General features: G+C 39.8%; 1 protein-coding gene across 2 annotated transcripts in view; it reads left to right on the top strand.

The window, feature by feature from the left end:
- PHF21B (PHD finger protein 21B) overlaps nt 1–27540 on the top strand; it is a 175977-nt gene that overhangs the window by 87844 nt on the left and 60593 nt on the right. The window contains exons 5-6 of one of the 2 annotated variants that reach the window (XM_088055482.1): nt 12810–12817; nt 13651–13926. In XM_088055482.1, coding sequence (XP_087911608.1) covers nt 12810–12817; nt 13651–13926 — 284 coding nt within the window. The remainder of the gene's footprint in view (nt 1–12809; nt 12818–13650; nt 13927–27540) is intronic. The other variant, XM_088055481.1, reaches the window with a different exon arrangement.

The raw sequence follows: 27540 nt of genomic DNA, 5'->3' as shown, positions 1-27540 counted from the left end.
TAAACTTTATTTTATTTTTCCACTATTCCTTTTAAAGGCTTCAATCCTTTAGAAAAAAAACCCAACCAAAAAAACAAAAAAACAAAAAAAAAAAACACAACAAAAAACCAAACCCCAAAACCCACAAACAAACAACAACAAGGTGGGGGAAAAGCAGATCTGAAATGATACAGGGTTGGCTGGAGTCACAGTATCTTTAGAGAAGGAATATAGACAGGTAGTGTTTCCACACTGAGTGTTGTTAACACCTCCTGCTCAGCTGGAATCCGCTGGAATGACCAAACTTGATATTGCCATTTATTCATCCCATTCTTTTTCTAAATTGTGTCATTGCAGTTCGCACAATTGCAGCCCAATCTTATCCCAAGCTAGGAGTTACACCACAGATGATTTTGGAACTTGTACAAGGACTTTCTTTTTCATTCCTACTTATGATCTGTCCTGTATTTGAACTCAAATCACTGGGGGGCTGCTGCATGAACCTGCCACCTAATCCATGCCTTGTGCTCTGAAGAATGTTCCACACTTGCAGAAGAAAAGGTTAAAAGAATGTAAAAAAAACCTGGGTGCACTACAGAACTGGAGAGCTAAAGCATCCTTTCTTTCTGACCATCTTGTCATTTTTTGTACTCAGCATCTTTGCAAAATGACTTTCATCAGAAGAAAAGCTGTTGGCTGGGATAAATGTTCCAGACAAAGGATCTGGTTGACTGATGGAGGTTGGTATTTAAGTGCTTGTGATGTTTTGCACTCAGTGTGAAATGTTTATTCTGATTCTGAAATGTAAAAAAGTTAGAGAAAAAGTTTGCTGAAGCTTTTCTCAATCGCTTTTAACTTTTCTTTTATGTCCTTGAATCCTTGCAGAGGACCAGGGCCACTCTGCAAGCTCCCTGTAGAGTTCTCATGGCTAAAGTACCCAAGTTCTTGCCACTACAATAACAAAAAGCTCAACATACAAATGTCTTTCTTTCTCCTGTCACTGTTCATGGGAGTAGTTTAGAAATTAGTTCAGACACAACTGAAGACTAAATTTTGCAGATAATTTCCATTTTATATGTGCATTAAATAATCATCTCCATCTTGATGTGTGAAGGCAATGATGATACAGTGTGTCACTGCCTTCTCCTTAGCCATTGTGCTCCTCTCCTGTTGTTGTTTTGAAGTGGGCCCAGTCTGTTCTATCTCATTCTCTCTTCTACATTCCATTTTATTTACTGTCATTGGCAAGATCTGTGTTACTTATTGCTTGTTATTCCTTCTTTGGCCTCTACAATAATGGTTGTATACTGTCTTAGTTTCAAGGATCTATACAGTCCTTCATTAGAAGCTCTTTTATCTCTTTAATACTCTTTCCCAACACTGCTATATACCTTTCTTTCCCTTTAAGCGTTAATCATTTACATTTCCATTATGTCAGAGTGAAAGCATGTAATTCCCTTGTTTCTTAAATTTACACAGTATTTTCTACATCTGCTAATGTATTTGTACAACTCAGTCATTCTAAATAGGTTTTTCTTGCATTCTCTGAAGTCTCATTAACAGAAAAATATTACATGCTCTATCCTCCTCTTATTACGACTGATCAATTACCTGTATCTAGTCAAGAGGTATTCCTTGGGATTCTCAAACTGTCTAAGTTGGCTTTTGATTTTTCACATGTGTGTATTCACACAGCATTATTTGTATTGGGGGGGAGGACTAGGGAGGGAAAGGTAATTTTTTTTTTAATCTGTCTAAACCACCCATGTCTCTAGAGGAACTAGGCCATTATATATCCCCAATAAAAAAAAAGGTAATGTATTGAACAGCGGTCTGAGGAAAGACACAGGGCTTGGAGCTCCCAATTTTCAGTTTCTCCCACTTCTGTAGGAGGTCATATTTGATCAGGCAGTATTCATTCAGCCAGGTTTTGAAAATTACCTTATGTTTTTAGTAAGACATTTTTTGATAACCTCTTTGAACACTCCCTGCTTGAAAGTCAGAAAACCCCTGCAGTGCTGTTGCTGCCTGAGTGCTGTGGCAGCCTGCACAGTCTGCCCTCAGGTTGGATGAAGAAAGCAATGTGATCATTCACAGTTATTTTTTTTGATACTTCAAATGAAGTGGTGCAATGGAGGGAAAAAATAAATGAGGAGTGAAGGTGCTCTCTCAATAAATAAAGTTTAGTGTTCATGATGTGGAGGTTCCAGCTTTTACTTGATACATCATGTGTGTGTGTTTCTGTGACTTCTGTTTCAGCTCCTGCAACTTCCTTCCACATGTATACTCAGAGATCCTACCTCTGGAGGGGTTTCACTGGATCATAGTGATTTCTTTGAATGATGTAAAGATGCTCAGACATCCTGGGAAGGGACAGAGAAAATGATTGAGATTGTCATCCTCTATTGCGTATGAGAAAGTAGGAAGTCTTGAGATAGAAGTCCATTGTCAACTCATCCTTCTGCATCCTTTACTTCTGAAGACATCTGCACAACTGTTCATCATTCTCATTCCATAGTTTGTAATAAACAGTTTTATGTTATGGTGCAGGAGGGGAATCTCTCAGAGGTTTTCTACTTCAACTATTTTCTCTCCATTGACAGCAGAATGGCAAGAGTGCTGTTGAGAGAAATTTGTCTTTGTATGTCTCTTCTGCCATTCCTTCCAGCTTCTTTGAACACTTTCTTCTTCTGTAGCACCCTTTTTAGAGGTGCAGTTACTCTGGTCATGGGCTTTACTACATTTTTTGGTTTGTAGATTATTTTTTATGCAACCTGTGGAAAGGAAAATACATGAAATTAAGTTTCTTCCATCTGCATAGTTCTTTTTGAGACCCAAACCCACATGCACCCATGAAAATGCTTGAACTTGTGAAGTCTCATCTTCGTCTCCACAAGGTTTCCTTTGAAAGACATGAGAAAATATTTCAGGCAAGATTAGAAAAACAGGGCAATAGTTCACTACCTTTGATTTGACAGCCATAATCCTGTGGGATTAAGATAAAATCATATGATTTAATTTGTCTTTAAAATACAAATAAACAGCATTTAATGGATGCTAACAAGCTCATTTTCACAATACCTCAACGAGGAAAGCATGTTACCAAGTTGGGAAACTAAGGCAAAGAGATTTATCCACATCTTGAAAGACAGCTCTGATTCCAGCTCAGTCCTGGTGTGCTTGGCCAGAAGCAGACTCAGAGGCTGGGGTAGAAGGACCCTGCTCTTTGTGCTGCCAAGCCAGAGGGTTTTTCATTAGTGAAGTGTGCTAACAGCTGTTGGCTTCTGCAAAACACCTGTTGACAAAGTTGCCTTCATCTTTGTCCTCTGAACAAAGCACACTCTTCAAGTTCCACATCAAAATCAGCTTCCTTCACATACTGACATTCCCTTGCCAAAAGGGGTGGGATCCCCCTGGACTCGGGGGCAGGAGCATGGGGTGACTGTTCCTCTGGCCACTGCTGCCCTTGTGTCTGTTGGCAGTGGTCCATGTGGACACAAGAGCCTGGATTTAGAATGAGAAGGTGTCTGGATGTAAGCTTTCAGTTGAGCTCTTGATTTCCCCTCCTGTTTTGTTTTTTTCACCAAAACTGTACTTGGGAGTGATTGAAAATTGAAAGGTTGCTCCGAGCAGTTTCATGTGCACCATGCAAACATGCCTGCACTTGAAAAACACTGATCACTTCAGAGTCAGCCTAAAAGCTTGTGCTGTTGGGATGAAATATGTGTATGTAGAATTGCTGTGGAAATGTCTACACCAGGTCTGGAGCGAAGGCAGGGATTTTTTTTCTTTTCTTTGCAACTTATCCAGAATTTCTGATGGGAATACTTCGCTACTGAAGATCTTGCTTCCCTTGGGGGAAATGCAACTATTTAACTTCCATCTTCTTTCTATATATACTGAGGAACTGATGGTTTGATCCCATGGGAAGTCTGTATCTGTTCACAGTTAGATTTGTTAATTTCAGGAGGATTCTGTTATCCAGGAAAAAAGGGGGGGTTGGGGGGAAGGATTTGGCTTGGTTTATTGTTCTGCTGGTTCTTCCTGCCACTCCAAAAAAGATGTGCATTTCTAAATTTGATTTTAAGCTGGGGTGAAGGAAGGAGAAATCAAAGAAATTGGGGTGAGGTTGGGGTGAGGGTTAGGTTGGGACTGGTGGGAAAAATGGGCAAAGAGAATGTGAATTAGGAGGCAGTGGCTTTGGAATTGGATACAATCAATTACTTTAATTTATTGTTAGTTTTTCTGATTGCATGCAGTTGCATCTCTTTTTGCAGTGCCTGGTCATAGGAAGCAGTGTGTTTTTAAGCAAAAATGAGAAGCCCCTGAGTTCTAGACACATAGAATACAAATTTTAGTGACACTCATGGAGAAGAGGCACAGTACTGAAAAAAAGGGAGGCAGATTATCAAGAAAGGTGAGCTTGATGCTATTTAGAAAGGGTCTGGATCCCATGATTTATCTAAAAATAACAAGTTCCCAGTCTAGAAATACAAATGTCTGCCCTGCATCTTATAGCTATGATGAATGAGTTTCACACTATGGAAACATTCAGCTTGTTCTGGGGCACTTAGTCTCCATATGCTGTCTGCATGTTCCTGGCCTTTAATCACTCTGCCTTTGTTTTCTCAAAACTTAAATTAAAAGTACATTAGTGTTTATATGGTGTACAGCCAGGGTGTTTTTGTGTGTTTGTTTGTAGAGTGTTGGTTTTGCTTTTCACCAACAAACAAGGTGTATGAATGCAGTCCTCTTGAATGCATGGGATGAGGCAAATCATGAGGAACAGAAGCTGGCAACAGCAAAAGTGTAAATTTTGAGCTGCTAATGGAAAGTAGGACTCTGGTTTTGGGGCTATGGGAGAACCTGTGTTACACAGCAGGGAGCCCTCCTCTGACCTGCCAAGAGGATGCCTGTGTGCTTTCTGCTTTTCTCATAGTGAGATCAAGCTGAAGTTTTCTTCTGAGGTAAGTTTGGGTTTAAAAAAAGCATGTCAGAGCCTTGCAGACCTGCTTCAGAACACAGTTCCCCCTCTGTAAAGGCTTTCATTACTGGGAGCTTCAGCACAGGCTGTGTCTTACTATTAGCAGCTTATTGTACATTTTAAACTTGGTATTAAGGGAAAGAATAGAGATCTACCCATCAAATAAAATGGGAAACCCACTACTCTTGCCTTGACAATTTTTTGGGAGGAGTTCATCCCACCCACATAATATTTAATTTTCTGGATATGTGTGTGTGTGTGAGCACACATGTAACTCTATTGCAAATTTTAAAAGCTCTGTTTCTGACAGAAAAGTGGTCTAATTAATAGGAGTAGGAGACAAAATGCCAGCTTGCAGATTTGTTTCCTCAGCAGAAATCGGCTCCCCCCTTCCTGTTACACTGCTCCTTCTTGATCTGATGTAACAAGAAGAGAGAGTCAGCTGTGAATCAAGCGCCTTGTTCTCATTTCCTTGATCATTGGCATGGTTTGAGAGAGAGAAAGGAGGAGGGATTATTTGTGAGGTTATTAAAGAAACCTCAACCCTCAACTCCCCCTCCTCCTCTCCTTCAAGATGCACAAGCACTACCAGAATGTTCCGTTATATCAATCTGACTTTTCTCATTAAATAGCATCCTCTTCCTCCCTACTCTGTGTTAGTTAAAAAGTGCAGTTTACATGTCAGTAAACAGCTAATTCCAAGCTTTGATGAGTGGATTGCCAGTTAGCAATACCATTTAAAATGCATTGGTTTTTGCAGTCAGCAAGATGTTTAATGGGTTCAGAAATTAAAGGCTAATTGCAGTTGACTGAATGTGTATTTCTAAGCCCATGGTTACCATTGTTGGAGTATTTACCAGTTTGGAAAATTTTCTCTTTGCATAAATCTGTTAATTCTTTATTGCTGCCCTATCCTGAAGAGCAGCCACATTGAGAGTTCAGTCACTCACACTGACAAGCTGGGGTGGGGTTTTTTGATGCCACTTTAATAATCGTCTGTCGTCACATTTCTGCGGGATGGTTTTGCTTGGAGGATTGAACAAATTTGTTCATGTAACATTCAGGTTGTATATGATCCCTTGTGAAAGAAAATGGCATGTTGGTATTCTCATTACGATACCAAGCAGACAAGGAACTTGACTGTCTTTGGAGAATAAGCCAGAAATACAAGGGTAGAATTAGAAGCAGAAAAAGTTTAGCGTTGTCCACTGCAGTATCTAAAAATGCTGATGTGCAGAAGAACTTGTGAACGCTTCTAAACCAGATTTTTAATACCAATAATATTAGTGGAAGCCTTTCCTGGAGAATGTGGCAGGTTAGAAAATCAAAAGCCATTTTGCACTTTATTAGAAAGACTGTTTCAGTATTTCCTGGCATGTGCTTTCCCTCTAATTAATGTCATACACAGAAGGGGTAATCATTCAGCCATCTCTCCAGCTTTAGAACAGTCAAAGATTAAAAACAAACAATTACACAATGTAATTAGTTGAAGGGATTTTGAGGGGCATGTCTGGGTGTGGTGGTGTTGTTGTGCGTTGTTCCCCTCTTCTGTTTCAGGCAGTGTTTGTCATTCTTTGGCAGGAGTGACTAATTTATTGTCTGACTATCCTATCTGCATTCATACAGGGTGGCTTTCAGTCCCTCCCCCTGCTGCCAAAACTCCTCTGATGTGCTGTGTTTGGGAGGGGAAGGAGCAGGGGGGAAAGGGAGAAGGTTATGTGTTTCTGACCTGCTTTACAGCTTTTCAAGTGAAGTAAATGAATGCACACACTAGCTTCCCCTCTGCTGTGCTGATTGGATCCTTGTGTCGATTAAATATTTCACACTGATAGAGGGATGCTGAAAGCACTCAGCTGGTAATGCAAGTATGTACATCAGTGATACAATAACTGACTCTCAGGTTAAAGTCAAACAAAACCGCCAGTTTGCTGCAGTTTTGATTAGAATGAGTTTCACTTTGAATTTAAATCCTTGAGCCTGATGCAGCAATGGCTAATTAACTGAGATCTGATAGAGACAAAGAAATACATTCTTACTTCTAATGACAGGCAGGCAGGAAGTTGTCAAAAAAAAAAGAGAAAGAAAAGGAATAAGGAAAAGAAAAAGAAAATGAAAAAGAAAAAAAGAATAAGAAAAAGAAAAATAATAAGTAAAAGAAAAAGGAGAAGAAACGAACAGACAAAAGAAGCCATAAAAAAACCCCAGCCAACTAATGCTGAGATTGTACTTCAGCACACATAAACCTTCCTGCCCGTGTTTCACACTCATCTTCCTTTGGTTGACAGTCCGCCCCTGGAAAGGCTGTTTCAATTGAGTCCCAGATTTTCTTCAGCTATTTTTTAGTTCTTACAAAAACTAACACTCAAGTTGTACCTTGTCGGGCAGTCACTACCTCCTTGATATTAATCATGCTTTTGGGGGCTGCCTTTAGGAAGGGGCAGAGGGACGGGAGCAGTGTATTGGTGAGGAGGAAGGGAGGAGAGGGAGGAGGAGGGGGAGGAGGAAGGCTGCCTGCCCCCAGGTACCTCACATCGGTCTGTGCCATGGTGGCCTCACCCTGGGGGTCATTAAAAATACTTCTGTCGAGCAATTTCTTCTCCCTCCCATCCATTCTCCCCATCCCTGCCCCTGCCCAAGCTGGGAGAGTCACAGGGAGAGCATTTGCAGCAAACTGACAGGTTTGCATTTACCGAGCAACTGGCAGAAGGAACTACCCCAACCTTCTCTAAAACCCTCCTTCTCTTCCTCTTCCTCCTCTTCCTCCTCTTCCTCCTCCTCCCCCTCTTCCTGCTCTACCACCTCCTCCTCCTCCCCCTCGGTTGCGCATCTTGAACACCTTTACATGAAATACATCATTTTTGGAAACTGCACATAAAACCTTTCCATGTGACAATCTTCATCTTTCATTGTATGAGAACCAGTTTTAATGTCTTCTCTTTGGGCACAGGTAACCTAGTGCTCGAGGCCTGTATGCAAAAGGAAGCATTTTTTTTATGGGAATCCAGGGATAAAATACAGACTACAAAGCCTTTTGCCTACATAAGCATCCACCAAACTCCTCTGGGGGCCTGTATGTACATGTGTGCTTGGCTGAAGCCCTGCTCATTTCTTTGTTTCAGTGTGTGAAGTTATGATGGTTGGCTCATGAAATAAGGTTCAGATCAGGCAGGATCAACTATGTATTTAAGCAGCAACTTGGAAATATAGGAGAAATACATGGAAATTAATAGGACTGAACCAAAATCCTAAGACAATGTACTAATGTGCCATAGCTGATGACTGTGTTTACAGTGTGTTTGTATGTTGTCACTCTCTGAATATTAAATATTCTGTTGTTCAAGAGAATTTTATTGTGACTATTGGGTAAATGAAGAGAGGACATGGCTCTCATTGCTGGAGAACTCTGTTCAGCTGGTTTGCATGCATAGCATTAGATTAGTGCAGAATGTTATATTATTAATTGACAAAGACATAATTTTGGTTTGAAAGTGGATTACCAGTGTTCTGCAAGCTAAAAAAACTCTCAGTTATGTCAAATGTTTTCTCATAGCCGTGGGGCCACTAAGGAAAAAACTGGTATTGCTCTGTAAACAGCTGCAGTTTTTCACAACCAAACTGCTTTGTCAGAACATCATTCTGGAAAGATTAATGGACTGAGGTCTCTATCTACTGTGTGTAGGTGTTAAAATATAAATGTGATGGGCAGTGAATTTTAGGTCCTTTTTAAACAGATCTCATATTTTACTAGGAAAACGTGAAGGTTTGCTGAAAGGGGTGTGTGTTTTAAATCACTGCTATGGCAGAGAGCAGCCAGGAGCTGAGAATTTCTCCCTTGTAGAGCATGACCATGCTCTTATTTGAGATGCATGTATGAAGTACTGTTGACACCAGATCAGTAATGGTTTGAAGACATGATGTAAACAGCAGCAGAGTGACAATGAAGGAGCCAAAGCCTTGCACCAGAAGCAGTGCTGTGTATTTGAAGCCTGGCTGGAGCCTGCTTGTGTGCATACATGTGCCCCATTGCTTAGTGTGTGGATCACAACAGAACAGCCACCTGCAAATACTTTCTCCCTTTGCTCTTTCCCTTGCTTTATTCACTAAACAGAATGATTTGTGGTTTCTGATAGCAGAAGTAGCATTTGAGTAATCAAATTTGAGGCTAAAACTGTTGGACTGCCACCTTCTTACCTGCAAACCTTTACAACAACAGACCTCGCTAGAAAGGAGGGGACAGGGAGAAGGCTTACATGCACTAATAAATAGGAAGGCCAGAGTTATTTTGATACATATGGAAAAAAAAATATTAACTCTGCTTTAAATAGTTGAGACCATGCCATGTACATGATGGGAAATCATAAACAAGTGGCAGATTTCCAGCACGTTGTGGCGTGTTTGTGTGTGACCAGCATACATATTTCAAACTCCGGACTGCCTGTGGCATCCTGCAGTGAAAATGAAAGTCGTGTTGCTATTGAAAAGGTGCTGTTTCAAAATTGGTGTACTGTGTGTGCTATTATGCTGTGGATGAGAAGCAGAGACCTGCTTTCCAGCATTTAAAGCCAATATTTTTTTTCTTCTTTTCCTCTCTTTTGGCTCTTCCATTGTATCAGCACATGTTTTCTGCTGCAGTGTCCAAAGCTTGCTGAGTGTCTTATTGTTCATTATTCCAAAAGTATCTGATAATATGTTATGCTGACTGATTCTCAAAATGCAGATTTTCTTTCTCTTTAAAAAACTAAGATTATTCTTTTAATTAATCTCGCAGAAATAGAATACAGCAGATGTAGGTTTTGTTGAGGATTATTTTAATCTTTCATATCATAATCTTTGTCTCTGTCAACACTCCTTTACCAACATCTTCTCAGGGTTATAAAGTAAAAATGGCTGTTACAAAGAAAAAAACACAGAGATGAGAATAACTCATTTCTTAATTAACACAGTTTGATTAAAGAGGCTATTTTTAAAGTTTTGATAGGTACATTTTAGAAAATTAATAAAAGATTAATTAAAAAGAAGATATGCTGTTGCTGCTTTTCCCCTAAAAAAGACAGCTTTTGTGTACCTCTGTTTTGAAAGCTAATCTTGAACACTTGATCCTTTGTATATACTCCCATATTTAGTTTCTAAAATTTTCAGTTATTTGAATAAATTTAGTGTAACACTGTACCTTCAGGAGGTGACAGACATGGGCCAATTGGTCTTTGCAAGCCTATCCCAAGGACATAATGTTTTCCCTGTATTTACTTAGAAAAACAACAAAACCTATATTCAAATGAAAGTTTTCCAATTTCACAAGCATTTCATGTTTATCACAGCTTAGACTGAAACAAGCAGTAATCTGTATTTCCTTAGCTCTTTTGGTTGCATACACATTAATAGACAGGATTGTGAGGTTATTAAGAAAAATGTTAACATGCATCAAACTGACTCACTGTTAATGCTTGTAGGGGGAAAGGATGGATGGTAGTTTAAGTAGTGATATTTTTTTGTTTGTTTACAGAATTTCTGTTTTTGTACTTCTCGGCTAATTTGCTCCTTTGAAACAAGACAAAAAGCAAATAGTTGCTATTGAAGTTAGTCAAGAAAGTTAAAATCTACTACTTAATTTACTTGTTCTTTCCACTGACCTACCAAGGATTGTCTATCTTTTAGAGTCAAGTGTTACTTGCTTAGATGTTTTCTGTTGCTGAACTGTCTGAGAAAGAAGTAAAGCTGTACCAATACTACTAGAATATTACTTATTAAAACTTTAAGTGAAAATATGAAATCAGAGTAATGCTGAGTGTTTCTGTAAGAAATTTTTCATTCAATAACCCACACATTCATGTCTGAGGACAAATATTAAAAGACACTTCATCAGTACAGTGATCTATCAGGAATAGCAAATGCTCCTAGGATCACAAAAGAATCCCCACCCAATGCTACCAATGTCATCAGCAAACCTCTGGTAATTTGCAGCAGAGCTAAGATTTCCTTCCCGGACTAACTCCAGTTAGGCAATGGATTTCTAGCACTGTAACCAAGTACAGCATTTTCAGACAGTCTGTGAGCTTGCATTTTTCACAGGACATAAAGCAAAAGTACAACCACAGGGCTGAACTCTTAGTCTGAGAGCTTTATGTCACTGTAGGGGTTAATAAGGTGCTTTGCAAGGAAATATTCTGTAGAGCAGGAGAGGAGGTGGTCAGCTCTCCCACATGCTGTCCCAATTCTCTTTGGCATCTGCAGCACCATACCACAGGGCATGGAATCAGTGCAAGGAACACCAGTGGAAAACTGCTACAACAAACCAGAAAAACAGGGTTTTATGCAATTTTTCATAAGCAACTTTCACCCCCTACATAAAACACATAGCTAATGTTCTTGTCTTTCACTTGAGCACTCCTAAACTGTCAGACAGGTATATTTCTGTTTTGAAGAGAAAGCTCTTTTCTCTTCAAAACTTCTATGACACACAACACCATAAAGAATAAGGAGAATATTGCCTATGCTTCCTTGGGATGATTGTCAGGGTAATGGAGAATAAAAGATAAAGACAAAAATGAAGAAAGCTCAAAACAATTTATACAAAGTTACAATTACTAAAGTAATGCTGACATTAGAATCACAGAACCACAGATTCAATAAGGTTGGAAAAGACCTCAAAGATCAAGGAGTCCAACCTTTGACCAAAAAGAAGTAATTTCTGTATATTAAAATCTGAAGCAAATATCTCTGATAAAGTGTGTGCTTGTGAGGTAAAGCATATGCTTGTGATTTCATATAAACACAAAAACTACAGTTCCTGGAGCAAACATATATGTCCACTAAGCTTTTCCAGTCTTAAAGTGTATGATGGGTTTAAAGGTAAGAAGGGATGTATTTTCCTAGAAGTCACTTAAGTTTTGTGCTACAAGGCTTCTATTTTATGCCCAGTAGTAAGGTTTTCAGCCTTCATTCTGGAAAGAACTAAGCATATCAGTAACCTTATACATGCACACTCTTCTGTACACACATTGTATTTTAAACAAAGTTGACAACAAAACTCTTAATGGGCTTTAACAGTAGAACAGCAGTTTCCCAAAGGCTGTACATGACATGTAATTGCATTGGAGTCCAAAGTTATGGTCAGTGTACAAAGTTAAACATGGGCAGAACTGTTTGCAGGATTAAGTGCCCTTGATGTCAACTCTAGTAAAAATAAGATGTTTAATAATTAAAGATATCAAAAGAGGCTTGAACCGGCATATTTTTTCCACATATACCTAACTTGCTTAAATGGCATTAATAGGAAAATCTCCCAAGATTACTCAAAGTGCAACAACTTAATAGAAGTTTTTTTTTCCTTTTCAAAAGTGAGCATTTTATGTACACACCATATGCATCTTCACAGTACCTGCAGAAATCTCAAATACAAATCTTGTCAGAGATCCTATAACAAGGTCATAATCAAAATATTCCTATTACAGAGATGGAATAGCTACTCTGTAGCAATACAAAAGAAAAACTGTTAAGAAAACAGTACTTCAGGTTAAAACGATATTATGGAGAAAAGTTAGCTTTGATGATGTGAGAAACAACACTCACTTTTAAAATGTCAAAGGTTTTTTAAACCATAACAAAATACAACAAAAAGACTGAATAAGGAGAAAAAGCAGCGCTGGGTTTACAAAACGAAACCAGCATGTGCTCATCTACCAAATGGATGCTCTTGCCTTTTATACCCCTAGTCCCACCCAAAGTCTTGTCACTCAATTCCTTCTTTGCCGTCTATTGGTGGAGATCATTTTCTTACATCTTGATTGGAGATCGGGTGCTGCAATAGGAACAAACCTGAGCTCTCCCAAATTCCCCGGCTATCAAGGCTGCCCAGTGACAACAATAGGAGGGGAAAGAGGACCGTGGGGAGAACATATAATAATAAAATATAATATAATTTAATTATATATATTATATATTATATTTATATATTATATATTGAATTAATAATATATTCATAATATGTATATAACATAGTTATATACTATAATAATAACTACAAATTAATAAAAATTGTATTAATGAAAAGAATAAAAATTTTTTTAACATACACCTAATATTCATCCCTTAATTGTGAGAGCCAACCATTGTATTGCTCATCTACAACGATGATGATGATGATTATGACAATATAATAATAGTAATATTTATTCTTCTAATTACCAACACTGAAAAAATAGTGGAATTTTGTGAGGAAGAGAAAACTTTAAAGGGAAAGCAGCAAATTGACTCCAAAGCCAGTCGTGGTGAAAGAACACAGGAAGTCGCCAAGCACTGGGGTGCGGTGTGCATGTGGAATGGGTATGCAGACCAGTGGAAGAGAAAATTGAAAATAACATTCTTTAAGACTTTTATTATTGATTGAAGCTGAAGTGTTACCTAGACTTGTATCACGATCATTTATACTAGGATTTTAGTTCGAGGCACAGCCCAAAAAGAAGAAAATCCAACCCAAAAACCCAACTTTGGAAGCTCAGAGTGCAACCCACGAGTTCCCGAGCAAAGAGGGGGAACCCAGCCCTTCCCCTGCCAGGAATAAAACTGTAAACCCCACCAAACGAAAAAGAAATAACCCCAAATCCGTGCTGCCTGGGGCCGTGGGGCCGTGTTCGTCTGCAGCCTTGCGGTGACGGTGCCGCTTCTTTCTCCCCCTCTCCCGGCAGAAGCTGGCGGTGCTGGTGGGCAGCGGCGCCGGCGGCAGAGCCAAGCCCGGCGTTGTCCCGGCGCTCCTCAAGGCTCCGGGCGGCGGAAGCCCCGGCGGCAGCCCCGGGCACAACCTGCCCATCCCCGCGCTGCCGGCCCGGGCGCCCATCGCGATGGTCACGGCGACCCTGCACGGCGGGATGGGTGCGGAGCCACCGCAGAGCGCGCCCGTCAATCTGCAGACCTCGGCCAAGGTTGTGGGTGCCCGCCGGCCGCCGGAGCTCGGCTCCAGCGCCCAGGTACGGCCGGGCCGGGGCCGGGAGGGAGGGAGGGAGGGAAGGCTGGGGGCCTGAAGGGAAGGAGGCAGGGAGGGATGGGGCCGGGAGGGAGGAATGGGGGCCGGGAGGGAGGGATGAGGGCCGGGCGGGAGCGGGGCGGCGCTGAGGGCTCTGGGCGGACGGGGCGGGAGTGGGTGACCGCTGGGCGGGCGGTGTGAGGGGCTCCGGGCCTGGGGAGGTGCCGGCGGGGCGGGGGGAGACCTGACCCTCCATCCCACTACTCTCGGGGTGCAGGAGCAAGGAGAGATCTCTCTCCTCCCTCTATCCCGGAGCCATCGGGGTGCGGTGCTCGCCCCGCCGGCCTGCAAGGGGAGGGCATCCTGCTCTGATGATTAGCGCTGGGCATTTGGGAGCCTCATGTTGCTCGTCCTCAGTTGCCCCACCTTCTATCGCCGCGTCTCTGATTCTGGAGCAGTTCTTAAAGCTCACGAAGTTTACGCAGAGAAATGCTTGCGGGGCGGGGGAGCTCCTGGCTGTGCTGGCGGTGCTGGAAGCTGCTCTCGCTTAGGCACAGCGGAGCTGGCAGGCTGTTGCCTCCAGGTCCAGATGCATAACATGTTTAATGTTTATGTTAATGTTCACGGTAATTAAAATATTAAATAAACGGACTTAGTGAAAGGAGATCAGAAGGGAAAGGGGTGCTGTTTGTTTGGTGTACGGTATGTTTTGTGCAGTCCATTAGCACAGAAGATTTGACTCAGTCAAAAGAGAGGGAAGTTGAAATGTAAAGAAAAGTGATAAAACCTTTCCAAAACTTTGTAGAAGAGGGTGTAATGTATAAATGCTCACATGGATTTCTTTTTTGCTTTCTGCACATAGGGGCTGTGTTAGTCTAGGGGGGTTTTTGTACGCTGATTCCCCTTCACAGGCTCAGGATATGAATCTCTAATAATCAGGAAAGGAGAACCTGGTACGGATAAAGGCAACAGGCAAACTACACCTGAAGATTTCTGTAAGTCAAGGTTATGTTGGAATGCATGAGGCTTTTTAACACCCAGGAAGCCCCTTCCTAAACACCATATGGGGCATGACCATCACCTACTGCATCCACTGACAAATGGAAAGCACATTCAGCTACTTTGGAAACCAAACTGTCTTATCATTTTTCCTGGAGAATCAGTGTTCTGTTTAGCTGTTACACTAAAGTATCTGTCTGGGGAATTGGATTTTGAATACCCATTTTGTATTTCATGCTGGGTAATTTCCTTTTTAGAAGGTATTGTTTATGCTTTATTGAAAATATACTTGATGGTATTCTATTAGATATTTCTTAGAATCCTGGAAAATAACTATATGAATGATAATAATATGAAAGATAAAAGTTTCAATATTACAATGGTCTATCATTTTGTGAAGGCCTATCTTTTACTGTCACTGTCAGGAACCATTGGAAGAAAAGAATCAAAGCAATGAGGGAAGAAGCTTGAAATATAATTTAATATGTTTAGACCAAATAGTGAAGCAGCACTCCCAGGTGCTGGAGAACAATGTGAGTTATAACATTTGGCTGCAAACTTTCAATTTCTTCAAGTGTTGTTGGAGGAAGAATTTCTAACATGCTGTGGTGTTGAATAATCCATCCTCCTTCCTATTTATCCTTTCAAAACGGCAAATGGGTCCCAGTCCCACCTTCCACATCCCCAAGCATGATGGGCTTAATGATGTATTGCATCCTGCTGGAGCCAAGCACTGATGCTCGTGCAGGGTTCTATTTTATATTCTCTAAAACCTGAAACAGTGTTTGTCCTGGCATTGCAACTTTTCTTTGCAAGGAGCAGTTTCATTTCAAGCAGAGGCTTGTTGTTGTTGGAGTAGCCTGGGAATGCTGATCAGCATTTGGGGTTTGCCTTGGTTTTGCTAAAGGAAAATGTTTTTATTTAGAGATGTCTTCACATTGCAAGTTTCCAACAACTGTCGTTTTGTGATTTAGTATCTCTGATTATGTCTGTAATTGATGAAGGAAGAAACTGAGGAATGGCAAAACCATTTTCTTTCTAAACCAGAGGACTTTAGTAGTTTTATCTTTTTGAGAATAGTCAGCAAGCATGGATAAAAACAGTAAGAAATACTGTATTACAAAAATAAAAAATGCAAGCTGATCATTGGCCCTAACTGTCATCAAGCTTTAGTGCTGGATTGCATGTTAATTATCACTCCTCTACCCAAATTAAACTTGTTTTGCAAGATTTATTTTTCTGGGAAAAAAAAATCTATTCTTGTTCATGCTCAGTATTCTTGATTGTTTCTGGAGTGTTAATCATGAATCAATAATAGTAACACCTTAGCTACAAGCATTGTAGTGTTGGAGGGAAATTTCATTATTAGTAAACATTTACTATGTCTTCTTTTTGGGTTCTTTTGTAGTGTTGTTACTGCTCTGTAAAGTTGTTTGATTTTTTTTTTCCTACAGAAGTGTATGTAGTCTGTAAGATGGAGGATAATAGATCTCTTCAAACTGGGCTAAAATGGCAAGATGACAGTTGTAAATGAGATTACTGGTGTAGTGTAGCCTTTTCCTCTGCATCTGAAAAGTGAGGGAAAGGGCGAGGTCATGAAATGTAATGAGTGTCTGAACAGTGATTTCTGCTTGCAAGTATTTAGGGGATCAGAATGTGTATATGGTCATCTCATGTGGTATCTAGCAAGAAGAATGAAATGCTAAATGAAACTCAGCAGAAAAAAATGATAGGGTATCAAACACTATCTAAATACAGAACGTTCAAATAGAATTAAATGTAAGTTTGTTACAAAAAATTCATTTGGGCAGCTGCGAGTCAGTGCTTTCATTTTGGGCTGTTATTTACCCAGATTTTTAAAGTGATTTTGAAATCTTGTTGACTTAATGGAAGCCATATCTGCATTGGAAAAGTATCTAAGTAAATAAATGCATAACAGATGCTAAAGGATTGTTTGTATACATATCACATGGTTCATTAGAAGCTGGATATATTGTGAGATTAAAAAGGATTGAAGTGTGTAAGCATTGTAAATGGTGAGCTGCAGGAATCAGCACTGGGTCTACACTATTCCCTGGCAGCCTTTCAGTGTCAACCCCATGTGTGAAGACATGGCTGATGGAGCTACACAGATGCAAGTGTACAGACAGGGATATCATGAGTGGAGCTCTTGCTCCCACTTCAAGACATTAAGCTTAGAGCTTCATTTGGATAATCTGGAGCAAGTTATGTTGGCTAAAGCAGAATTTTGCTGGCATAAGCTGAATTTTTCTGGCATATGGTTTATACATGATAGGTATGCTGTGCCTTCAGAGAATTTCTAGTGCTGCTGTGTAGAGAGAATGCCCTAGAGCTATTGGGGAGTCAATGGTATGCCTGTACCTACAACATACTTTGGTATAAAGAGATTTTGATATAAGCCTCTCAAATTTTATTTTTATTGTAATGATATTTATGTGGTAGTTACCCTTTCCTATCCTCACCACCATTTCCTGACTGAAAACAAGGTCTGAGGTTGCTTTGCTGAAGGACAAAGTTCCATCTGCTGTGCTGGAACAATGTAGCTTGTAAAGAAAATGCCCCTCTGCTGTCTCCTCATTCTCTTCTAACTAGCAAATGTGTGGGCCAGCAGTCATTCCAGGGTCTGGTTTGGGGAAATCAGAAAGCCTTTTGGTTGTTGGAAAGACAGTTGGATCAGGCAGCATTGGAAGCACAAGCAGAGAGGAGGAACACTGCTGTCAGACCCCTTGGCTGCCTTTCAGGATCTGTAGTGAAAGACAGAAGTGCTAGAAGGACATGTCAGTACTGAGCCATGGAGCACCAGGACACGCACACAGAATGTCAGAAACTCACTAGGATCTCTGCTGTTACTCTGTGCTACTCTTACAGAACACCTTAGCAAGGCCCTGGCTCCCTGCCCATCCTGACTCCACAAACAGCATCAAACCTACCTCTTGTACTTCCCTTACCACACATGTATTTCCCTGGGTCAGCTAGAGAAAATTTGGAAGCTTCCCCATGCACACTTCCTCTTGCATCCTGGGGCTTTTCTATACAGAGGGGTCCTTTCAAAGCAAAATACGGTATGAGGATTTATGGTGCTATAAATTCCTGGCAAGATAATAAACTCTTGTCCACAAATGCTTCATTAACTCCACAGCTCACAGAACTACTTGTGTCCCTGTTTAGACTGAGCAGACAACACGGGCATCCATTTATTTTTCAGGAAATGTGGCTTTTATACATGTAGGAGGATGCTCATATATACCTGTTAGTTATCTGTATAGTCAATTTACCAGTAACAAAAGCATCCTGGAACTTCAGGGACATACTTTTGCCTATGATGGTAATTTCTCTGAATAATTGTAGAATGATTCATTACCTTTCTCTTCACCATCCTACTTTATGTGCTTCACTGTGCTCTTTGTAAAAGTACTCCTTCTGTAACTGGAAATCCGCCTGTGCGTGTGACTAAGTCTTTTTGGTTTTTATTTATTATTTGTATCGCAGCAGTACTTACAGGTTTTATTTATAGAGGTATTTACCTGTATTGGTTATGTGGCTATATTTAGATTTTTTTTTTCCTAGAAACCATGTTACTGCAGTGCCTGAAAACATGGCAATAGTAAATTTATCCTCACAATATGGAGTTAGTATGACTGAGGTGTTATTATTCCATGTTTTACTGTGGGAAAACTGAACTTCTCCGTATGAAGCACACAAGGGCTGCCTTAGGCAGGATCCCTGTATTGGCAGCCACACTACAAGCCTTTTTGGTAATTTTGAGAATGCCTCAGTGTCTATGCTGCACATGGCATCCTTGGGAATGAGAACTGTTCAGTAAGTCCTTGGATCATGCTATGGCCCCCTTAGCCTCTGCTGTATCTCTTTGTGCATCTGCCTCATACCTCTTCCTCATCCACGTGCGGAAATGCAGGTGGAAATGATAACTAGTGAGCACAAGTAAGGACAAAAGAAAGATCTGGAGGCTCCACACAGATCTAGGAGAGGGAAAAAAAAAAAAAAAAAAAAAAAGGATTATGACAGCCTTGGTCATGTTGACAATCTCCAGAGCACCAGCATCTCGCTGGCATCAGGGATGTACCAGGTTGTCTGTGATGCCAAAAATCATTGTGTTTCTGGAGTCCATGGCTCCTGCTCTTACTGTGTCTTACAACTGATGTTCAGTTGCATTTTTCTTCAGCTCTGCGTTGGTCAGTGATGGCTGATGAATTTCAAGATATTGAAGAGATTTGTTGAGAGCTTACTTGAGCTTTGTTTTATTGGTCACTATGTTGGTTTCTGGGTGTCTGTCTTGGAGGAGCAGAGCAATGATTGCTCTGTGTGGGTAACAGTTCCTATTGACTTTCTCTAAATTGTACTGGTTTTTATAGTTAACTCAAATATGAAACAGAGGCTGGGTTTCCTGCTGGGGCCTAATTAGGGCTCTGAGCTTTCTGCTTTTGCTGGTCTATGAAAGCAACCTGATGTGGTAACAGTGTTCTGTTCAAAATAGCAACAGAGAAAACTCCACAGAAAGCCTGTGGTGTGGAGATTTTGAACAGATAAAAGTACTGACTGTGCCATCATGGCCAGTTTCATACACCAGAGTTGTTCTAAACAGAGGAATTGTGAAGTATGGTCCTATTAGAGTGTACCTTCAGGAATACGTGAAAATGTAGAATAGGAGTGGTGACTTGGCCAAATTAAATTGAGAATAATAATAAAGAAAAGCACTCAGAGAGAAGAAACTCCAAGGATTCACCACTCCACTCACCATCCCATGATCAATTCTTGCCATTGGGGCTTAAGTTTTAACTCTACCATTAGAATGTTGTACAGAGAATGGTAATTTTAGGAAATGGGTTATAGAGTGTGTGTGACACATTCTGCTTATATCTGCACCCTCTTAGTTGCAAGTTTTATTAAGGGAGATTAATGAATTTACTCCATATTTAAAATGGGCATCTAAGAGCAGGATTTGGCCTTACTATTCTGATATATACAGCGTAAAAGCACTTTAAAATTAGTATTTCTTGCTAAATAGCATAAAATTACATCCTTACAGGTTAATTAAACCATTTCTCAATGCCTGGTTGCTGTTGATGGTATATTTAAATGTCAGATTCACAATAAGCACTTATGCTGCTCGATGATAAATAGCTTCCTTTTAAATATCCCATATATATGTATATGGTCAATCCATCTAAAGCATGTGGATTTCTGCTCTGCTCAATCTGCATTTCCATTTGGTCTACATTAGGGTTCAGACACCCAAAGACTGAATAAAGACAGGAACCGCATTAAACCTCATTAGGCCCTATATGGTATTCCTTACACAGCCAAAAATTTCCAGTGAAGGCGGCAGAATGTTCAGCAGGAAAGGATTAGTAAAAGTGGACTTACACTGACTGTCTGATATTTTGTTTTAAAAATATAAGAGCAACTTTTCCAAATTTGTTTCTGTGGGAACTGGCAAACAAGTACCCTGCTGGAAGAAAATTAATGACCAGGGAATAATTGTGAGTCTCAGTTTTTGGAGACCAGACAGTGGTAGCTGTCTGCAGTATTTGTGTCACTGAGCATCCCATCTGCAGGTCCATGTGCAGTGGGGTGTAGGAATGGATGTGCACCTTATGGAATGGATTTGCTTCCTGTGAGTGTCTGGGAAGTGTCTCTACTGAGGAACACAAGCAGAAGGAGATTAACTAAAAACTACTTTAGTTTTGTCAGTGATTCCTGGTCCTGCAGAAGAATGATGGAGCTGTCAGCACATTTGTATGTCTAGTCCTTATAGCCAGAAGTACTTCATTGTCCTGTCTAGAGAGAACCAAACAGAAGAGACCAGGTTAAAGGAGGGAAAGGGAATTGCTCCAATTTCATGCCTTTTCTTGGGAGCAGTTTTAACTGCCAATAAAAGAAAGTCTTAAAATTTAGGAATATAAAAAGAAGCGTGGGCAGCAGGGAGAGACCCTTCTGCCCCATTTTGGTGAGACCTGACCTGCAGAGCTGCCTCCAGCCCTGGGGCCCAGCACAGGAAGGACATGGAGCTGTTGGAGCAAGTCCAGAGGAGGCACCAGGATGATCAGAGGGATGAAGCAGCTCTACTGTGATGAAACCCTGGGAGAATTCAGATTGCTCAGCCTGGAGAAGAGAAGCTTTGGGGTGACTTGTCTGAAGGACCCAACAAGGAAGGTGAGGACAGAATTTGAACAAAGGTCTGGAGTGACAGGACAAGGGAGAATGGCTTCGAAGTGACAGAGGACAGGGTTAGGTGAGATAATGGGAAGAAATTTTTTCCTGTAAAGGTGGGTGAGACCCTGGCCCAGGTTGCCCAGAGAAGCTCTGGCTGCCCCATCCCTGGAAGTGTCCAAGACCAGGTTGGATGGGGCTTGGAGCAACCTGGTCTTGTGGAAGGTGTTCCTGGGCATGGCAGGGGGTAGGACAGGATGAGCTTTAAGGTCTTTTCCAACCCAAGCCTTTCTGGAATTCTGGGATTCTATGAATATATAGGCAGTCCCTTTATGGAAGTTTCTGTGATGTTTTCATATATCCTTATATATTATCTATAGAAACAAAGTTCTAAGTCCCTTGTTCTAATGCTGAGACTTTTTAGCACATTATTATTTTGACATTAATCAGAGTAGCTCCCATAGAGAGCTTTGATTCACTTCAGAAAAGCAAATAACACTCTAAAAATGATAATACACTGTAGCTATCTCATTGTAGTTGGAGGCTGTCCGTGCTTCACAGAAATTACTGGGCAAGCATTCCTAAGAATGTCAGAATTTTCAACTTAGTTCTATTTAAAATGGGGGAACAAGAATGTGAGGGGCTGGATAGAAAATGTTAGGACTGTGTGATTCATACTTGAAGTGCAGTTTGTAATGGTGAAAGATTATCAACTCTGGGGCTAGAGAAATAATTTCCTAGGTATTTTTCTAAATTATAGGATGCATAAACAGATCTACTTATTCTACATGTGCTGTTACTTTAATAAAAAGCACCACTTTTGGAAAGGAAAAGCTTTGGAATATTACCAAATGTCCTAGTTCCATTTATTGTCTAAAGGTGGGCTTTTCTCATTATCTACAGAGTTTGTGGGATAGTTGAATAATTTGCAGCAATCTGTTTGATACCAGACCGCAAACTCTGTATTTATCTTCTTTCAATGTTTGTATTGCAAATACAGGCATAAAAATTCCGGTTGGTGTTCTAACTGTATCAGGATTTGGCAATTGGTCTGCTACTAATCTCACAATGTGCATTTGTGTCTATATTGAAATTGATTGGAAAACTGTATCAGGAAATACTGATCTTCAATTATTTTATGTATAGATGTGGAGGAGTTGGTGAGAGAGATGGGAGAGAGAGTAGATACTGTAAACAGAGTGCTGATGAATACTCAAGTAGTAAATAGAATATCTTAGAAGTCATTCCTGAGAGCAATAAAGGCAGCAATTTTATTTCATCTGTGGATAATAAACTTGTTTAACATTGCAATATAAGTGGTGGCTATGTTATATTAATATTTATTAGTCCCTATGATGTTAGGGTTTAGTTGTTCTCTTTTCCTCACATCACAGCCATTTTGTAAAAATTCAAGTTAAATTGCTACACAATAAGCAATTAAAAGTGTTTGTGTGTGTGAGAGAGAAGAAAGTAATCTGTGTATGGAGATATTCTTATAGAGAATAACAGACCCTCCCTAACTAGAAATCTAGAGAGCTGTGCTCAAAGTGATGGAGTTCTGTTTGCATTAGTTAAAAATTTGTCTCTTTGAATGCATATTTCAACCCACAGGAACTGTTTTGCTGTTCTAATCAGAGTGGTTTGAATGGGTTTCCTGCTTTTTAATGGGGTGTTTGTATATCTCTTGCTTTGACTGTGGGCAGTGCCTCTTCAGGAATGAGATTGTGCACTATGTTCACTGGCCTTTTTGTGTGACATGTGAAGGATTGCCATCTTGGGGGATGAGTCAGAAAGTGCCTGCTCCAAATTTAACCAAATTTGTTCATCTCTAAAGTTAGAGAATAGCTGAATAAGACAGATATATTTCAGTTTCCATCAGTGACAAGGACAGAGTGTTGGCGGATGCCTGTTAACAGCTTGTGTTAATAGTGTGTGTTTTTGATACTCACATGGGTGTGTATGGGTGGGAAAAGTCTAGTTACTTTTACTTATCATGTGCCTGTTTCTTCTTTGACTGCTTTTAAATTGCTCTTGGGCTTGATGTTCCTTCCGTGCAGATAATTCTTGGGCAGATGGTGCGCTGTGGTCTTGAGTCATGTTTTTGCCCTCTTGAGTAGAAAGACTTGCATTGGACTTGGATTTTTATCATTATGAAAACTGAAATAAAACTGCCTTTTAAAATAAGGCAGGCACCAGGCAAGGTAAGACAAACCAAAATTCTTTTTCTTGATCTTACAATCAGGCTTCAATATCAATAATTTCAGAAAATGGTTTTGAGCTTATCCTCCATTTGAGCATAACCCTGAGTTAACATATATATAATTCATGTCTTCTACAGGATTAATCATATCCACGTGCCAGTTTGTATTTACCTGCTTTTCTGTGCTGGGGTCTAAATCTTTTTGACTGTTCTAATTCTTTGGCCAAATATTGTCCTTGGAGATTTGACCAGTGAAAGCAAGACCATATCCCCACCGCTTTTGTGCAAGCCATTTTGTTAATGGGTATGATTCTTTGGGGGATTTTCTCTGTGAGATCTTTATTATAGACCTCTGTTTAGCCTCTTTTTCTTGTTTTATTTTATTAGGACCTCAGTTCAGTGACTTGTGTCAACAAATTTGCATGTGTAGTGATGGATTGTGATATTACAAACAATTTGATTGTTGCATCCCTCACTGAATCAAACAGTGAAACTGGTTGGGTGGGAGATATGTTCATTTTTATTTGCAGCATCACTGCAATAGCAGTGGCTGAATATGTAATACCAGAATGTGCATGACAGCTTTGACAGGATTTAAGCAACATACTGCTTCCTGTAGTTTGCTGACCTGGTAATGATGATTTAAGGGTCTTACCTGAAATGTTTACTGTTGGGGTGCAACATTGGTGGCTGGGTTCTTTTCCCCAGGACTGAGATTGATCAGGGAGAGACTTGTTTTCTCATATTTGAGCTACGTTTTTTATTCTTTTTTATCTATATTACATATTTACAGAGTACATGGAGCTACATACACTAGGGAAGCAAGGTGCAAAATGGAGAGAGGAAGAATCTCCATTTACCCAATAATCAAATGCCAAGTAACTTATTTTCTTTTGTGACCCAATGGTTTTTCTTTAGTGACCCTGTGTGCTGCAATGCGGATTCTTTCATCCAATCACTCATTATTACCCAAAAACCCTTAGAAGAAGAAAATGAAGAAGGAAGAGGAACAAGAAAGAAGAAGAGACAATGCCCCAAATCCTCCATCTTGTATCTCACATATTAACTAAAACTCCAAAGTCTAACTTTTTCCCCCCATGATTTAATACAATTCTGTCTGACTCACACACTCACATTCTCAGCTTCTCTACTTAGTTCTAGAAGCTTTCTCCATGGCTTTAAGTTAAATTCAGTGTTCTCTTGGGTGTCAGAGCCTATCAGCAGAGATAAAGGAGTATCTCCTGTGCCTCTGACCCAAACATCTCCCCATCCTGTTTGAACCAACAACACTTCCTTAGCACTCTTTTCTATCATCTGTTGGATCCACTGAAGTAGACAGGGCACAAAAACCAGGACTATGATGACAATCAATATGAATATACCCATCCTTATAAGTTCCCTCCACAGTGATGCAAGGCTCAACTAACCAAACAGACCATCCCACCACAATCTCTTTTCAACTCCATGTTTGGCTATACCCTCTTGTAAACTCTTGTGGATGGACTCCAAACGATCAGACAGATTCATACAACACATTTCTTCAAACTCTTCACATCCATGTCTTCTCTAGCAAGAGAAGATCAGTTGCTGCTCTGTTTTGCAGAGTAGTGTCTCACACTTTGAACATCAGTTAACAAATCACTCAAAGCAAGAGAGGTGGAGCAAGATCGCTTGCTTAGCCAGCAGCCTAATCTGTCCAGTTGTTTCAAGGCTTCTCCTAAAGCTACTTGAGGCAAAAGGAGAGCTGCTACGAATTCTGTCCAAAATTCCATGAGTGAAACTCATCATTGCAATCAGATGTGTACTGATTGACAAACCTCTTCCCTTTGAGTCTTTTCTCTTTTATCATTTTTATGTTAGATGTTAGCAGAGAGAGCTTTCCAATACTCCATGGACCACCTTTAATGTCTGACAGAATGGCGGGCCAAACTCTCTCTTCACAAATAAGAAAATTCCCTTTTGGCAATTGAAATGGAACATGTCTGGGTGGTGTGATCAGGACTGATGTGAAATTGCACCAAGATGTCACATCTTTGTATAAAATCCTGATTTGGAGTGACATCTGTAACTTTATCTTTGTTTTGTTTTGACACAGGAGAATCGAATACTCTACAAAAATCCCTTCTCACTGAGCCAAGGATTTCCAATTCTTGGGATTCATAGGATGTCATAGGGAGGAATTTGGTCTAGAGCACCATCCATCAGCAAGATTTAGAATGAATTGTGAAAGTTTTGGAGGGATGTTTTTTGGAATTGACCACTCGTCTACTGGAAAACCAACCAAGCAAGCCACGAGTGGTTTCCCTGGACATGACTGAGTCAAACAAATGGTGTCCAGGCCAGATGCATTGGCCAGTCACCTAAATATTTTCTTTTGGTTGACTCATGGGCAGGACTGCATTACTTAAAGCAATCACTGAAGTGACAAGGCACAAGGGTGATACCTGATTTAGTTTCATGTTCAATGGCCTTTTTTCTTGTGTGAGATTATGAATTGTGATACAATCCACACCACACTTTAGCAAACAAGGTTTTAGAATATTAACATACTTTTTAAACTATATTAACATAGCTTTTTTACATAAATTCCAAAGTTCGCTGCTTCAGCATGTGGGATAAAAGATGTTTGTTGTCAACTGCAGTCTTGATAGTTCATGTCTGCATGCTCACTTTTCTGTTCCTGGGATCCTTGGCTTGTTTCTGTGGTCAACAAGGCTTCACATTCTTTGCTGGAAGCTACTTCTGCCCTGAACCTGTGGAGACACAAGCATTCCCTTTGCCCCAAGTTATTAATTGAAATGGACCTTCAATCTGTCCTGTTTCTGGATTTTTGATCAGAACCAAAGGATTTTCCTTTAATTTTGCCTGAGTACTGTTGGAAAAATGTCAGATGATTGGCAGAACTGGTTCTGCAAAAGAACTGTTCCGAAAATTTAAAATACATAAGGTTTTGTTTAATCACACTTGAAGCGTAGCCTCTGCCTCCCCCCTTTTTTGTGTTTAAAGATAAGACACCTGTCTTTTTGTTATGAACATGAAAAAATCAAAGCAAAACAATACATGTAGTAAACAACAAACTTACAGCAATTAGGGATCAGTTAAATGATAGACATAATTGATAACACATGTGAAATTAGAAGATGATTAATTATTAAATGTACTAGATGTACTATCATCCCAGAGTCTGCAACAGCTAATAAACCCCAAATCAGTGATAAATTGGAAAATTATGTCCAGATAAAAATTCTCCAAACTCACTTTAAAAGTAGATTCAGCTCTTATATTAATAAGGTCAGATTATCAAGTCAAAATGACATGAATATTGTTCTGATGCAGAAAACATCTGGGTCTGTTGGGAAATTTCCCATCCAGGTAAAGTCAAGACCTGGCCAGGGCCTAGGCTTTAAACTGGAAGGATATCCCTAACTTATTTTTTTTTAAACAAAATGCTTAACAATTAGAATCTAATCAAATATCCAATATTTGGTTCCCTTCCAAGTTTAACTTTGGAAATACTGAAAAACCATGAAACTGCATTGGATTAAATATATAACAAACCTGTTCAAACAAAGGAAAAAACTAAAGAATGAAAGAAACCTGTGCAGAGTTAGCTAAACAACCTGTTTGAAGAAATGCATTTTACAGTTAGAGAACAAAAATAATAGAATATATGAGAATCCAGCTACAATTACAGCAATAATACCTTATAATTCATGCTTATCATAAAAAATCCACAAATTTATATCATACAATGAATACATCAGCAGCAAATGTGTAAAGAAGATAACATTTTCAAAACATTCATGCATCAACAACAAAACTGAAACAAAGTAAAAAACTTTTGAACTTCTTAATATGAATAACAATTATAATTTTTTCATGTTACTTAGAAAAAGCAAAACCATCAGGTATTATAAAAAATATCCATAAGCTTTCAAATTTATTTTTGAAGACACTTCAGTCAACATGGGCTTCTCTCTGCAGCTCAATTTTGACTGCAAAAACCTGTGGCTTGGAAAATGAATGGAACAGAAATCTGAATAATCGAGCAATGCAATTTGCAATTCTTCTGATTTTTGAATTGCCCAATCAAAATGTTCTTTTTCAAAGATAAATCATTACAAAATCTTTGCCTGCCATTATCAACAATTTCATTCTTGTCCTAATTATGATCTGTACTATCATTTCTATTGTTGTGAAAATTGTTTTTGGAGACCTGTAGGGTAG

This window comes from Pseudopodoces humilis, chromosome 5 (assembly GCF_049639895.1).
Source record: "Pseudopodoces humilis isolate 2021_Gansu_Grassland_sample_001 chromosome 5, ASM4963989v1, whole genome shotgun sequence".
Classification (NCBI taxonomy): domain Eukaryota; kingdom Metazoa; phylum Chordata; class Aves; order Passeriformes; family Paridae; genus Pseudopodoces; species Pseudopodoces humilis.
The sequence above is the reverse complement of the archived record's forward strand: the minus strand, read 5'-3'. Positions and strand labels throughout refer to the sequence as shown.